The sequence below is a fragment of the Drosophila montana genome, unplaced genomic scaffold (assembly GCF_035044405.1).
Source record: "Drosophila montana isolate Dmon_TW-CO22-7 unplaced genomic scaffold, ASM3504440v1 contig_1455_1, whole genome shotgun sequence".
NCBI classification, from domain to species: Eukaryota; Metazoa; Arthropoda; class Insecta; order Diptera; family Drosophilidae; genus Drosophila; species Drosophila montana.
Genome location: NW_026996406.1, coordinates 2140348 through 2154822, shown reverse-complemented (window position 1 = coordinate 2154822; position 14475 = coordinate 2140348). Strand labels below are relative to the sequence as shown.

The following is a 14475-nucleotide window of genomic DNA, read 5'->3' as shown; positions in this document are numbered from 1 at the left end:
ATATATTATCTAGCTGCCATAGGAATCTCTTTTGTTTATCAGGTTCAAATCTTGGCAACATCAGACTTCTATATCATATAGCTGTATAGAAAGAACAAAAAGGAACAATATTTCATATATCCAAAAGAGTATCTTAGCTTCGGGTTGGCGAACACATCGATTCTTTCTTGTTTTTCCCTAATAGCCGCACAATTATGTAAAGTGTTTGGTAATAAAAGCCATCAATTCAACTGATTAGCTTTTAATTACGGCTGAAATATGTTTTTGAAATTACAAGAGAAACGGGTCGGGCAGAGCCGGGTGACACTTCCGTGTGCATGCAAGAACAATGGCCGACTGCAAGTGGAAAAACTGCTGAAGAAATAAATGAAATAAAATAAAATAAAAGTAAATGAAAATAGAATAAAATAAAAAAGATATCTTTATCGTTTGGTAATGAAAGCATATTTTTGCATTGTTGATGCCTGCGGCTGCTGCTGCGGCTGCTGCTGCTGCTGCTGCTGATGATTTTCATATGCGCATGACAGCGCAATACAATGCAAACGAAAGACTCAGGCCACGAACGTGCAGCCGCACACAACAACAACAAACAACAACAACAGCGTATGAGGCATGTGCCTGACAACTTGAAGAAGTAGAGAAAAAAAAAGCTAAGGTCGCCAGCGCGCATAAAAACTCAATTTTTGTAGCTTTTGTTGTAGTTGGCGCAATTTGGCTGCCTATTTGGTGTCAACACACATCATCACCAAGTCTCTGTTGCAGTTGCAGTTGCGATAGAAATCGATGGCGAACGCCAACGCAAATTACATGATATTAATTTTTGTATTTTCATCAATTTTCATACTTAATTATTTGACTGCATTCAATTGAAACACTTTTCGGGCAGCTGCGCACCGCTTTTTCAAGGTTGCGACGTGCCTCAGATCTGCGCGATTCGAGATGGCCCACAAAAAAATAAGGTAAAAACACACACAGATCTATTTGCTAACTGACTCAGCAGCTGGGTGTAGCTGGGTGTAGCTGGGCGTAGCTTTACAGTTATGTTTTGGCATACCTAAGCAACCCATTTGTTTGTTGCCATAGCCTGAACCCATTTGTCATTGGCTCACAAGGGTGAGTTGGCTTTTTGCAAAGGTAAGTAGCAAACAGAAGAAGGTAGCTCTGATGCCAAAAAGAGTATATACCTTATACTTGAGCTGAATGAGGAGATAAGCCGAACTAAGCTTTGTCTGTCTATATATATATGCTGCTATACATATATGTATATGTATTATATATATATATTCTATATATATGCTCTGTATGCGCAGAATGATTTATCTTTTTGCTTCACCCGATTAGTAAATTAAAATTATTAAATTAATTAATTATCGATAAGAATCCATTTTAAGACTTGGTTCTTTAAGCATAACTCGATAATATTGAGAGCTAAATATAATACAATACAACATAAAGGTATGGACATTTTTAAAGGTAAAATAAAATATAAATGCCTTAATTTCAGCTCTAAAAATTTCATAAAACTGTCATAAATAATTCATAATTATTTTATAAAAATTTCATAAATATTTCATAAAAATTTCATAAATATTTCATAAAAATTTCATAAAAATTCCACTCCAACTGCAGACTATCAAAAGAAGTCGATCTTGAGACTTAATTCTTTATAACTCGCTAATTATATGAGCTAGATATAATAATGAATATCGACAGGTTAATTTTTAAAAATAGGGTCATCTGATTTGGTATAAACAAGCATGGCATGAAATTGCATAAAGATCGAGCTGTGAACATAGAAGTTCATGAAGAATGCATTGCCTAGAGATAGACACATAGATATATCTATAGATAGACCTTTAGATAGATCGCTGTAAAAAGACCTTAGATTGTGTTTTTGTGTATTTCTGTCTATTTTTGTAAATGTATTTATAATAGAAAGCGATCGTGTTTGTTAGGGCAGCTTGGCGCCGGGTTCAGGGTCCTTGCTGACAAATGTGCTTAAAGCATTTTGTCAAAAATTGAATTTCTGACAGGTACTCGCTTTAATGGATTGCTTAATTATTTAGTTGAGCATCCGCTTGGGTTTTTGTGTGTGCTTTTAAAACACAATTAATCATAAATGAAAGACATGTAGGTATAAATGGGAATGTGCATGTGTTTGCTCTTCATTCTATGCAAATTGTGTGTGAAAATAATAATTATAATTCGCAAACTCGTAAATGGCAACGTAATGTGATACCATAAACATTTAGACTGTGAGGCTGGCCTTTGTCTGTCTGTCTGTCTGTCTGTCTGTGTGTCTATTTGCTTCTCATAACTAAATAAATTAATTAGCCATGGCAATTTGAGTCTGACGCTGTATACAAATCACTTTAATGAATCTGTGTTAATTTTTACACCAAAGATTCTTGCACACATGCTAAAGCTCTCTGCGGCCGCAGCAACTAAATATATATATATATATATATTTATTTACAGACCAAAATGAGCGACTCACCGAAAATTGCACAATTAGCAAAAGTCTGCTGCTGCCAGTTGCCGCTGTTGGGCAACATTAAAAGTCCTCAACCATATTAACACTTTGGGCAATGTTTTGCGGCGCGCCGCAGCGCTCAAAATTTGTGTCAAACTCAGCAGCAACAACAATGATCGAAAATCATGCAGCAAAGCGCACGAACAAAAAACAAAAAAACAAAAAAAAACAAAAACAGAAAGCCAGTCAAAATACAGCACAGCATATAAATCGCACACGATTTGACACACGTTCAAAATGTTTGCATCTCGTTTTGCTGCCAGCCCCATTTCTGGGGGCAGGCCAATGAGGAAGTGCAGCATGTGCCGCAAGTGCTTCCTCATGTGCGGCACATGCCGCCGCGTTAATAAATCCACAGGCGTACGCCATTTTATTAGCTCGCCCGCCAAATGAAGAGGCTGCAAATAATGCGACCGCCTGAAAGTAGGCAACACTTTTTGTACACCGGACTCTGACCAAGCGCAGGAAAGTATGGCATGGGAAAAACTTAAAACAATATTACAAATAAATATATATTAATTTCTAGAGCGAATTATCTGGTTTGTCATGGGTCAAATGGAAAATTCTTTGTGTAATTTGCAACACTTTTTTACATTTAACTCTGACCAAAGGCAGGAAAGTATGGCATGGGAAAAACTCAAAATAATATTGTAAATTATTATATATTAATTTCTAGAGAAAATTAGACACTGTTGCACGGGTCAAATATGATGTTGAATGTGGAAATTTGTTTGTATAATTTGCGCCTACTTCAGTCACATATAAAGTAGCTCAAATTATTATATATATTGTCTAGCCTGAATTGCAGAAAAGCAGAAATTTCTATTCTATAATATTTAAAGGCAAAAATGTTCTTATTTAAATACAAAAATCCTAGCATTAAGCAAACAAAACGAAAAAATATTTTTAAATTCCTGCCTCACCCTCTATGACACGAGAAATGTGAAATTAAATAAATTGTTTTTAACTTGTGAGATATTTAAAATATTCTGTCATTTTTTTAACACTTTCTTGTTGTAATTTGTATACTATTTCCATACTTACCATTTTTTTGAACTTTAGTTGCCGCTGTCAAAGGATGAACACTCAACTGAAGCAGAAAACCTTAAAGTGCACTTAACTTTAAGGCAAAGATGTTAATATTTTTCATTAAAATTAGAATTTCTTAGCGAGAAATTAACACAATTGGAAAGCTATATTCAATGTGCACTTAACTCTTGAGGCAATTAAAACACATTCCTTTTCCTTGTGAATAATAAATAATATATGAATTGAAGATTGCTGCTAAATTTGAACCGTCGATCTCTCGCTTCTTAGTCCGACGCACCGTTAAAGCTGACAGATATACAGACAGACACACAGAGTGTCACATAAGTCTCCGTTGTTGTAGATTTTTGTAGGTTGAACTTTCCAAAATTCCAACGCAATGCTCACTTTTAATCCAAGAGGCAGCTACTGTAAAAATTACCAACTAGATTGATCAATCAGTCAATCAGTTATTCAGTCAGCACAAAGAGCTTTATGTGTATATTAAATTTAATTAAATTTATATTAAATTTTCAATTGATTTTCTCTTTTCTTTTAACTATGAGCGAACAAAACTTCGTTGGTACATTTGTATTTTATGCAATAAAAACTATTTACAAAACGCGTGTAGACCCCAAAACACCCAACCATATCCAAATACCATCCTGCTCTGCCCGTGTCAATCAATCTGTCCCTTGTGCGCTATGTAGGAGTCGTAGAGCGTCGACTGCTTGCGTCGGCTCAGCCGGGAGCAGGCTATGAACAGGGTGACCGCCAGGATGCAGAGCAGCGCCGAGCAGCTGGCGGTGAGCGCCGAGAATGTGGACGTCTTCAGGCAGGTCTGATGCGGCAGCTGCGTCTTGGCCCGGCGCTGGGCATAGACATCGTCTATGCCATCCGACTCGCCCTCCTGCAGCACGCGCAGCGACTGAAACAGATTCACATTCTCCGACAGCGAAGCCTGCCCCGGACTCTCTGTGCCGTCGACGACAGCAGCGGCGGCATTCGCCAGCGGCGGCAGCGACAAATTCGTGGCCGTCATATTGGAGGTGTCGCGCTTGGTAACGGCCTTCAAGTTGCGCCAGTGACACGGCTGACTCTGTGATCGAAGAATGTTTTTGAGTGGATCTTCAGTCTAGTATAATCTGCAGTTGCTTACCGGACAACGTCCATGGCACATGCGCACATCGCACTCAATATACAGCGCCGGTGAGCCTGTAAAGCGGAAGGTTTTCATATACGCATAGACCTGCGTCTCAAAGACGCCCGCATCCGACCAGGAGCCCCGAAAGCGCGAGATGAGCTTGTCGTCCACGGGACAACCCTGTTGGTCTATCAGCTGGATGCGCTTGTTGGCCCCGTTGTGCGCATAGCAATCGTTCACCACAATATCAAAGCCATCTGGAGAAGCACAATTATATCCAACAGATCGTAAAGATATTAGTTGAGTAGAGTATACTTACCGTATTTGCTTCTCATGTAGATAATCAGGGTCAAGGGATCGCCCACGCGCACAGGTCCGGTCACGCGTGGTCCACCAATGCCATAACCATTCTGGATTTCCATATAGCACTCCGGCGGACTCAGGGTGAAGACCACAGGATTACCAGTTGCCACTCTGCAAATAGTAGGACAAAAGATTAGCCAAAGGTTCCTTCAACTTTGCTTGAGATTCATTCAACTGTAAAGAAGCGAGATACCCGACTGGAAGATACCTGACTAACAGATAGATTAGAGATACCTGGCTGGAAGTTATCCGACTGGAAGACAAATGATTAAGAGATAGACAGGGATATACTCGACTAAGAGATGCATGACTAAGAGTCGCCCGACTAGACATTAGCCAACTGAAAGATATCTATATAGGAGTTTCTCGACTAGGAATTACCTGACTAGGAGTTACTCAACTAGGAGACACCAGACTGACAGATATCTGGCTAAGAGACAAGGAAATATCCCACTAGAAGATAGACTAGGAGAAATCGGAGGAGAAGTTAACCTACTCGGAGATGCACCCGACCGAAAGATACCCGACTGGCAGACACTCGACTGGAAGATGCTAAAGATACAAAAACTACCTGCCACATAAATAGACTAGCAGTTACGGGAAATATCTAGGGAAATACCTGACTAGGAGTTACTCAACTGGGAGACACCCGAATTGCAAATATCTGGCCAAAAGATTGACGATAAGTTCCGGAAATACCCGACTAGAAGATGGACTAGAGACATCCGACTAGAAGATAACCTACTAAGAGATGCACGACTAGAAGATACCCGACTGGAAGACATCTGACTGATAAAAACTCGACTGAAAGATAAGGATACAAAAGATAGCTGCCTCATAAATAGACTACGAGCTACGCGAAATACCCAACTAGAAGTTAGACTAGGAAATATCCGACTAAGAGGTGCGCGACTGGGAGATACCCGACTGGGAAATACCCGAATAGGAAATATCCGACGAATAGACTATCCGATTCCCGACCAGACCGACTAGCTCCAAAAATCTAACAATAACAATATTTCTCAAGTCAGGGTAAATGGGATGAATTATAGACAGTTAAATATTCAACTGATTTTGGTAATCAAGAGTCAAGTTAAATTAATGCCAGGCCTTTTAAAAAGGAAGATTAAAATAAAAAATACTAAAAATGCAAAATACTTCTACTTACTCGACATCCAGAAAGGGAAACGTGACAGTCTTCCAGAAATCGTAGCCATACTCGCAGGTGACCTTGAAATGCTCATCGTACTCCTCCTCAATCAGAGGATTGTACTGCACTGTGACCGTATTCCACATGAAGTTCTGCAGAAAAGTATATATAGTAATAGATGGTCACACTGAAAGCAAATATCACGCATACGCACCGTGGGATTCTTGCGACTCTCCTCCTGCAGCGAGTTCTTGCCCAAGGTGCCGCAGCGATTCAGTTGGATATAGAACTCGTAATAATCCCTGCCGGAGCCATTGATGTACATGCAATCCGGATCGTAGGCATAGCCGGCGGAGTAGAGCAGTCCACTGAACGAGCCATTGAAGCCAATGCGGATTTTCATATAATCATCCTGGCATTCGGCCTCAATGTCTGCAAGGAGTTGAATCAGAGGTGAGAAGCTGCCAAGAGAGATTGAAGGGAGAAACTTACGCTGCACCCGGGTGCTGTTGTGCGTATACTGTTGCCCGGAGTAGTCCTGCTCCCAGTACTCCTCGTGCCACTTGTTGCCCTCGTAGGGCGCCGCATGATAGCCCGAGTCGACGCCCGTGGGCGCGCCGCTCGAGTCGACGCCCGTGGAGCCCGCGTACTCCAGATGCACGGGATGTCCAATGCGTTGTGGCACATAGCCAGACGAGTCGGGCACATGGTCGGGCTGGAGTAAAACAACATTAATAGCACATGATTAATCATGAGTAGCGTCCAAGTCGACTCACCACCTCGTGCTGCAGTCTGTTGCGCTCGACGGCGAGGCTGCTGCGATTGCGCACATCCTTGGCGAACTTCTTAGGTGCCGGCAGCCCGGCGCGCTTGGCCAGCTTGGAGGGCTGTGTGGTGGGTCCCGAGATGTACGACTTAACCAGCTGCTGCTCATCCGACTGCGGACGAACCTGACGCTTGCTGCTCGCATTGCGCGGCGTTGTCGTCTGCACGCGACCCTTGAAGCTGCGCCCGGGAGTCGCAGAAGGCGGGGCTGCTGGCGGGGCTGGCGGTGATGTGGTTGTGGCCACCGCTGCTTTGCTCACTATGGCATAGTCTGTGCTCAGCTCAATGCTCCAGCTGGGCTGCGGCTGCTGCAGAGAGAGGGAGAGAGAGACGGAGAGGGGCATTAGCATATGCGTTTGCCAGTTTGTGTCTTAAGTCTTTCGTTTGAAACTGCTGCATCATTGATTAAGAAATGGCCAGAGGGCAACATAATTTTTGCCAGCGCCACATCTTCCGCTCAACTCTCAATTGTGGCCGGGAAGCTACGCAATATGGCAGCGCATATCCGTTAGACGGGCCACAGATTGGCCAACGATTGGTTACGGTTCATGTGTCCGACTCCGACTCCGACTCCAGCTGCGTCTCTGCTTAGCATAATCAGGAAGTTGATTCTTAGAATGCGGTGTTTAACTGTTAAATAGATTAGTTTTTCCAACTGATTCGCTTGCAGCAGCAGCAGCAGCAAAACAAAAGACTTAGGCAACGAACTTGGGCAACAGTGAAAGGCAAAGCAGTTAGTTCTGAGCTCACCTGCAGCATCAGCATCAGGCAGAACAGCAGCAGCGGCAGCATTAGTTGGCCCGCAAATCTGCACCGATTCATGTCTCGCACGCAACTGACAACTGCAAAGATACAAATATTCAATATAATCATCGAGGCAACAACAACAACAACAACAACAACCTTGCCAGCGGCCAGTCAAGGGTTCTTTCTGTTCAGCCTGGCTGGATGCGTGGCGGCAGGCAGGAAGTTTGTGGTTCATAAATTAATTATGGTCAATATGCGAGAAAAACATAAACAACAACAAGACGTCGCATCAATGTCGCCCAGAACAATGGCTGACAATGACTACCCCTGCCCCCCGTCCCCGCCCCTGCCCCTGCCCCTGCCCCTGCCTCTGCCACCTTGTCGTTCGTTAAGGTCAAAGGCATAAAAAACTGAAACTGTCAGCTTTGCAGCTTTGCCTTAATTAATATTATTATTAGCGACACGCAGCTAGAACCCTTCTTGGCTGATTCTCTATTTCAACTTAGATTACATTTTAATGAATCACTATGTCCCCTCCCCTCCCCTCCCCACCAAACCACACCTCTCCGTAGTTTACCTTGCCAGCGCCCACGCGGAATGGTTGGCTGCGTTTTATACATAGCTGTAAAAACGCACGCCGTTTGCTTAATTGTTGCTGTTAATACCCTGCCAGAGGGTATATTTACTTTGTCAGTGTATATAGTATATATATAATTGTGATCTACAGCAAAAGCTGGATAAGTATAGATTTGTCCATCTGTTTATATATCCGTCTATCGCGAAGTCTGACGAATTGGAAAAGAATATATTATATGGCAGCCATAGTGAAAGATGGATGGAAATCAAAGTATTCATATAAAATATTTATATAAAAAATCTTGATCAATAAATATGAAAATAAGTCTATCGAGGAGTCTGACGCGTTGCAAAAAAATATGATATAGCTGTCATAGGGAAAGATGGATCGAAATCAAAGTATTTATATAAAATATTTATCTGAAACATATTGATCAACAAATATCTTGCTCTTACAAGTCTTTATTTCCTCCTATATGGGTCTTCTTTAACATGTCATATCATATTATATTATACCATATATTTATTCCAAAATATATTTTAAATTTCAACCAAGCTTTGCTGTTCGAAGCGTGACTGTAATATATCAAATTTTTTCCATTATAAGATATGATATATATTTTTATATGAGATCATATCATATCATATTACAACATATCCTATCATATCATGTCATATCATATTATATATCACATCAAATAATATCATATCATATCATATCATATCAAATTAATTCATATTATATTATATAAAATTATATCAACCTATCATATCTTGTCATATCCCATCATATCATATGCTATTAAATCGCATCATAACTGAACAAATCCAATCTGAGTTTAATTTCTCAAAATCCATTGTAGTCCAGCTACAGCTACATCGCAAATATCTGCCATATGTCTGCAAGGGTATTTGATTTGCGGCTTTCCCAAAAAGAAACTCTTTCTTCTTGTGATAATTACTTTAGCTCGTTGTTTGTTTTGTTTATTTGTTGGTTCGGTTCGCTTTGGTTTTACATCTGTTATGCAATACTCTAGACACTGTTTTTTTTTTCTTTTATTTTGGCTTTGGTTGCGGTTTCGGTTTTTGGCTTTCATTATTTTTATTTCTTTATCTATTTGTTTTTTTTGCTTATTTTTTTTTATAGTTTGTTCGCATTGCTGTTCTTTAACGGCGGCCACGCTTTGCTCCTCCGCCGCCGCCGCCGCCTTGTTGGCTTGGCTTATAATTATATTTAATTGTTGTTGCCTGACCTTGAGCCGTTTGTGTTTTGTTTCTTACAACAACATTCACCCACAATGTTAGCATTGCTAACGGTATCTGCACGTTATGGCCATAGCACGCGTTTATCATGAACCGTTTCGAGCAGTTGACAGTTCTTTAAACTGAGAGCCTTTTGCGGTTTATTGACCGCAACACTGAGGTAATTTAACCATTTACTTGGGTTAGATTAAAACGAAGATCGAGTTAGAATAGGAACCTAAAAGCAAGTGGATAAAAGAAGAGCTCAAATCAAAGAAAGGGGCAAACTGACTAGCGGGAGGTCGCTGGTTCAAATTCTCCATTCTATTTAGATAAAAACTAAAGAAGAAGCAAGCATTGCGCTGACAAACGGGAGGTCGCTGGTTCAAATCCTCCATTCTATTTAGACAAAAACCATTGAATAGGCCAAAGTCGAACTGGCAAGGGGCAGGTCGCTGGTTCAAATCCACCATTCTATCAAAGAAGGGGCAAACGTCAAACTGGCTAGCGCCCGGTAGCTGGTTCAAATCCTATTCTATTCCATTTAGATAAAAATCAAAGGACAAACGTCGAACTGACAAGGGGCAAGTTGCTGGTTCAAATCCACCAATCTATTTGGATAAAAACCAACTAAGGGAAAAACGTCGAACTGACTAGCGGGAGGTCGTTGGTTCAAATCCACCAACTTTCATTTGTTTACTTAATTTGTTGAAGACAAATGCCTGAGCGCGCGGTGACAACTTCAGAGGCATTTTCTTTCTCTAAAGTATGCCTGAATGGAAGAAACATTTTCCATACCATTAAATTTTGTATATTATTAATTTGACCATAGGTTAAAAATAGATTATATTACAATACTAGGACTTTACACTAATAATTTGTTTGTTAATAGTTGGTGGATCAACTCTTCATAAAAAAGAAAAAGCGAGTTTGAACCGAGTTTGTTTGAAGCCCAAACATCCAACAAAAGCGAACCTACGACCGGACCGAATCAGTTATTCAAAAATATAGCCATACTTAATCTGAATTAAATACTTTTCTCAAAAAATGGTTTGCTTCAACAAACTTGTTTTTAAGGAGGAATATTTAAGCGTGTTAATTGAAAGTTTCTAAAATAAGTAATCATATTCTTGAGATAAAAGAAGCTTCGATAAGAAAACCATATCCATATGAATGTAAAAGCACAAACTGTGTGAAATTCACACGAATTCTGAAAAGAAGCACCAACTTTTTGCTTACCTTCTTTTAGGCCTATTCCAAGACGGCTTTTCTATCTGCGCCTTCCACTTGCCTGTATTCGCTTTTTGCACAACTTTAGCTGCCCAAAAACTGACCTGCTCCAAGCTTGATGCGCCCAAAATGTTAATGGCCTTAAAAATGCTTAACACACACACTCACACAAACAAACACACACACACACACTCAGGCGGCACGCACTTCGACCAACTGACATGAAAAAACTTGGCCCATTTTTTTCTTGGGGGCGTTAAACAAATCCTCTATAAAAGTTGACGAGCCGTGCCCAAAATAAAGACAAAACGTTAACAAAACGCTGTTTTTTTTTATTATTTTCTTCACTCGCACTTTCCGAATTTTGGATGCCTTTTTGCTTTGGTATTGCGCGATTTTTGTTATGCCCCGATATTTTCTACACCATTTATGCCATTTAGCTGTCTGCCTTGCTTTACATGTTGCACGTCTGTTAAAACTTTTGTTAGTTTTCCGTCCAATTTTTTGTGTTTTTTTTTGTGGAAGCCCGAAAAATCACTCAAGTGCAACTTGCCAAATAGAATCAGTGGCGTATATGATGTTGCGATTGCCTAACATTACATAAGAGCCCTCCTTTAGCTCGAATTCAAGTTCCGAATGGCCCGGACGATGGTCTGTTGCCTGATGTTTGCAGCTCGCCACGTTACGCGCAGGTGTGAAGCGAAGCGCGGCTGGCGCAAATCTTTATAGAGTTTCAGCCAGGCCAGGCCAGGCCTGGGCTTAGAAGCTGAGCCGCAGAGTCGACCAGCATTAAACCATGGGCAGATTGTTGTGAAAGAAGCTGCCAGCCTATCTGGCGACCTGCACTGATCTGCGGAGTCCGCCCAGCTAACAGCTTTATCTGTATTTGCTGCTTTACTTTCGTTACGATTCGCCGTTAGTTGCCAGACACTCAGAGAAAAGCGCTGTTCGAAGCAATCCTCAACATAACATAGGTATCTCAAAGCAAGAAAAAGCTCTCTCTCTTCAAAAAGGAAGTACAAACTTTCTTAAAGCAAGTTTTCTTTCTCAAAAAAGTCTAGAATTAAGAACAATATACTTAAAACAAGAATTTGCATACTTCAAATATGTTTAAAATGTTCTCACAGGAAGAACAAACTTTCTTAAAGCAAGAACTGTACTCAAAAGACTTCAGAAACAATTCGTTTTATAATACTCCAAAATTAAGTACAAATCATTCTTGTTACTTAAAAAAAAAAAATGTCTTGAATTGAGCACAAAATACTTATAACAAGAATTTGCATAAATAAAATGATCTCGAAGAAAGTTAAGAAACTTTCTTAAATTATATGAGAACTTTTCATTAAATTCTCTTCTAAGATATTAAAAGAAACCAAAAGTATAAGTCTCAAATTAAGCAACAAAATACTTATTACAAGAATTTGCAGGCATAGAAAAAAATCTAAGATATTCTCAAACGAAGCACAAACATGCTAAAATTGAGAACTTTATTTGTGTCATGATGTAAGGAATTTTGCTATAAATATCAGTTTTTGAAGCTACAAATTCTTGGCTGCATATTGAGAAAGTTTGTACATAATTGAAGCACAATATTCTTGACATTTTCTCTGAGTTGCGAAGGTTTGTACTTAATTTAAGCAGAAAATTCTTGATTTTTTCTCTGAGTGCATATTGAGCGGGTTTGTACTTAATTTAAGCACAATATTTTTGATATTTTCTCTGAGTGCATATTGATTTGGTTTGTACTTAGTTTAAGCACAATATTCTTGATATTTTCTCTGAGTGCATTTTGAGATGGATTTTACGAAATTAAAGCACAAAATTCTTGATATTTTCTCTGAGTGCATTTTGAGATGGATTTTACTAAATTAAAGCACGAAATTATAGATAGTTTCTCTTAGTGCACATTGAGAAGGTTTTCACTTAAATCAAGCAAAATATTTTTGATAAATTCTCTGAGTGCATTTTGAGATGGTTTGTACTTAATTTTCTCTGAGTGTATGGCGGAAGCGCAACAGGAACGGGTCTGAGCGTGTTGCATATCTGCTGCTGCTGCTCTTACTGCTGCTCTTACTGCTGCTACTGCAACTGCTGCTGCTTTTACTGCTGCTGCTGCTGCTGCTGCTGCTTGACCCATTACCTTTTGCGTCAAGGTCAACGGCACCTAACTGTAACTGCTGGCAGCGCACATTTAATTGGCCCGTGCAACATTGCAGCAGACGTTTACCAAGCGTGTCTGCGTTAAAATACAAATTACTAATTAGTTTAGTTAACACGTTAAGCGTTAGTTAATTAAACGCTCTGCTTTTGGCCCTACTCGAAGCAAGTTGTGAAAGGCGCTCCCTCGCCTGACCCTGACAGCGGGCGCAAGGGCAGCCCAGCCACTGTGACCAGACCGAGAAACTCTGACCCAATTCAAGCGCCAAAATATGCACTCGATGATTGATCTTCATTTACCTAAATCTTTACAGCATGAAATCCTCTTGAAGATGGGCTGAGCAAATGTACGATCAGGACGAGGAGCTCAGTCGATCTAGCCTTGCTTAGGAAACTACAATAGAGACTTCTACGTAGATCTAGATCTAAACTACAAAAGAGATTAGATAATACACATTATCATTTCGATATCATGCATCCCCTTTCACAATATCGAAATAATATATTTTTAGACATGATTCTTTAATCCAAACTCGAAGTTTAAATTCGTATAATATAATATATAAAGTCTAAATACCAAGTTTAATATTTCTAGCTCTATTAATTCTTGAGTTTTGATTAAAGAATCAAAGTAAATCAATATTTTGAGACATGATTCTTCAAACAAAACTCGAAGATTAAGTTCGTACCAGCCTTAAAATTAGTAGCTCTCTTAAACCTTTAGTTTTGATTAAAGAATCACATCTTAAAATATTTTTATATTTTTTCTGTATATAAATAGAGGTTACGAATATTTCATATTTTGAATATCTGCCACAACTGACAGCAATTCATAAAGGAAGAGCCTTGCGATTTGGTATAAACATATTCTAGACATGCAAAATTTCATAATCGGACTATAAGTACCGAAGTTTATTGAGAATAATTCGTGTGCAGCGGGAAGAAGAAGCAGACGCTGCGTAAAGTCCATGTAGGCATAGATCAAAGCTGTTTATTTGGGCAACTTGGGCGACTGAGCTCGAGGTATCTTCTAGTCGGTCACTCCCTGTTATCTTGATTTTTATTGCGATTGTCTGACCGATAAATTTAGATGAGTGAACAATAGATTTACCTTACAAAGTGTAGAATAATGGGATAACATGTAAATATGAAGCCAGGAGTATTTGTAGCATCAGCTTGGATACAGGGTAGCTCCTAGTCGTGCACTCCCGACTGATGCACTCTTAACTGTTTAATCTATTGGAAACGTACAAAGTGTAGGATTATGGGATTATATATATACATATGCATATAAATATGAAGCCTAGAGTATGTTAAGCATTAGCTTGCCGCTGTGTCCAAATAACTCCTAGTCGGGCAGTCCCGATTGATGTAGGAGTTTGATTAAGTGGAAACTTATAAAGTGAAGAATAATGGGATTATGGGTAAATATGAAGCCTGGAGTATCGATGTCGGCAGCCTGGCGCTGTGTTTAGGGTATCT

The 14475-nt window shown here is 39.8% G+C and overlaps 1 protein-coding gene across 1 annotated transcript; it reads right to left on the bottom strand.

Moving 5' to 3' along the window:
* Positions 1-4132: 4132 nt before the first annotated feature.
* On the bottom strand, positions 4133-8475 carry LOC135432008 (uncharacterized). Its single transcript, XM_064687450.1, has 9 exons — positions 8366-8475; positions 7792-7883; positions 6993-7349; positions 6709-6931; positions 6431-6648; positions 6235-6368; positions 5023-5177; positions 4719-4960; positions 4133-4658 (listed from the first exon to the last, which is right to left on the bottom strand). Exons 1-9 carry the CDS (start codon positions 8406-8408, stop codon positions 4239-4241), a joined length of 1884 nt encoding a protein of 627 aa, XP_064543520.1. The 5' UTR covers positions 8409-8475; the 3' UTR covers positions 4133-4238.
* Positions 8476-14475: the final 6000 nt, after the last annotated feature.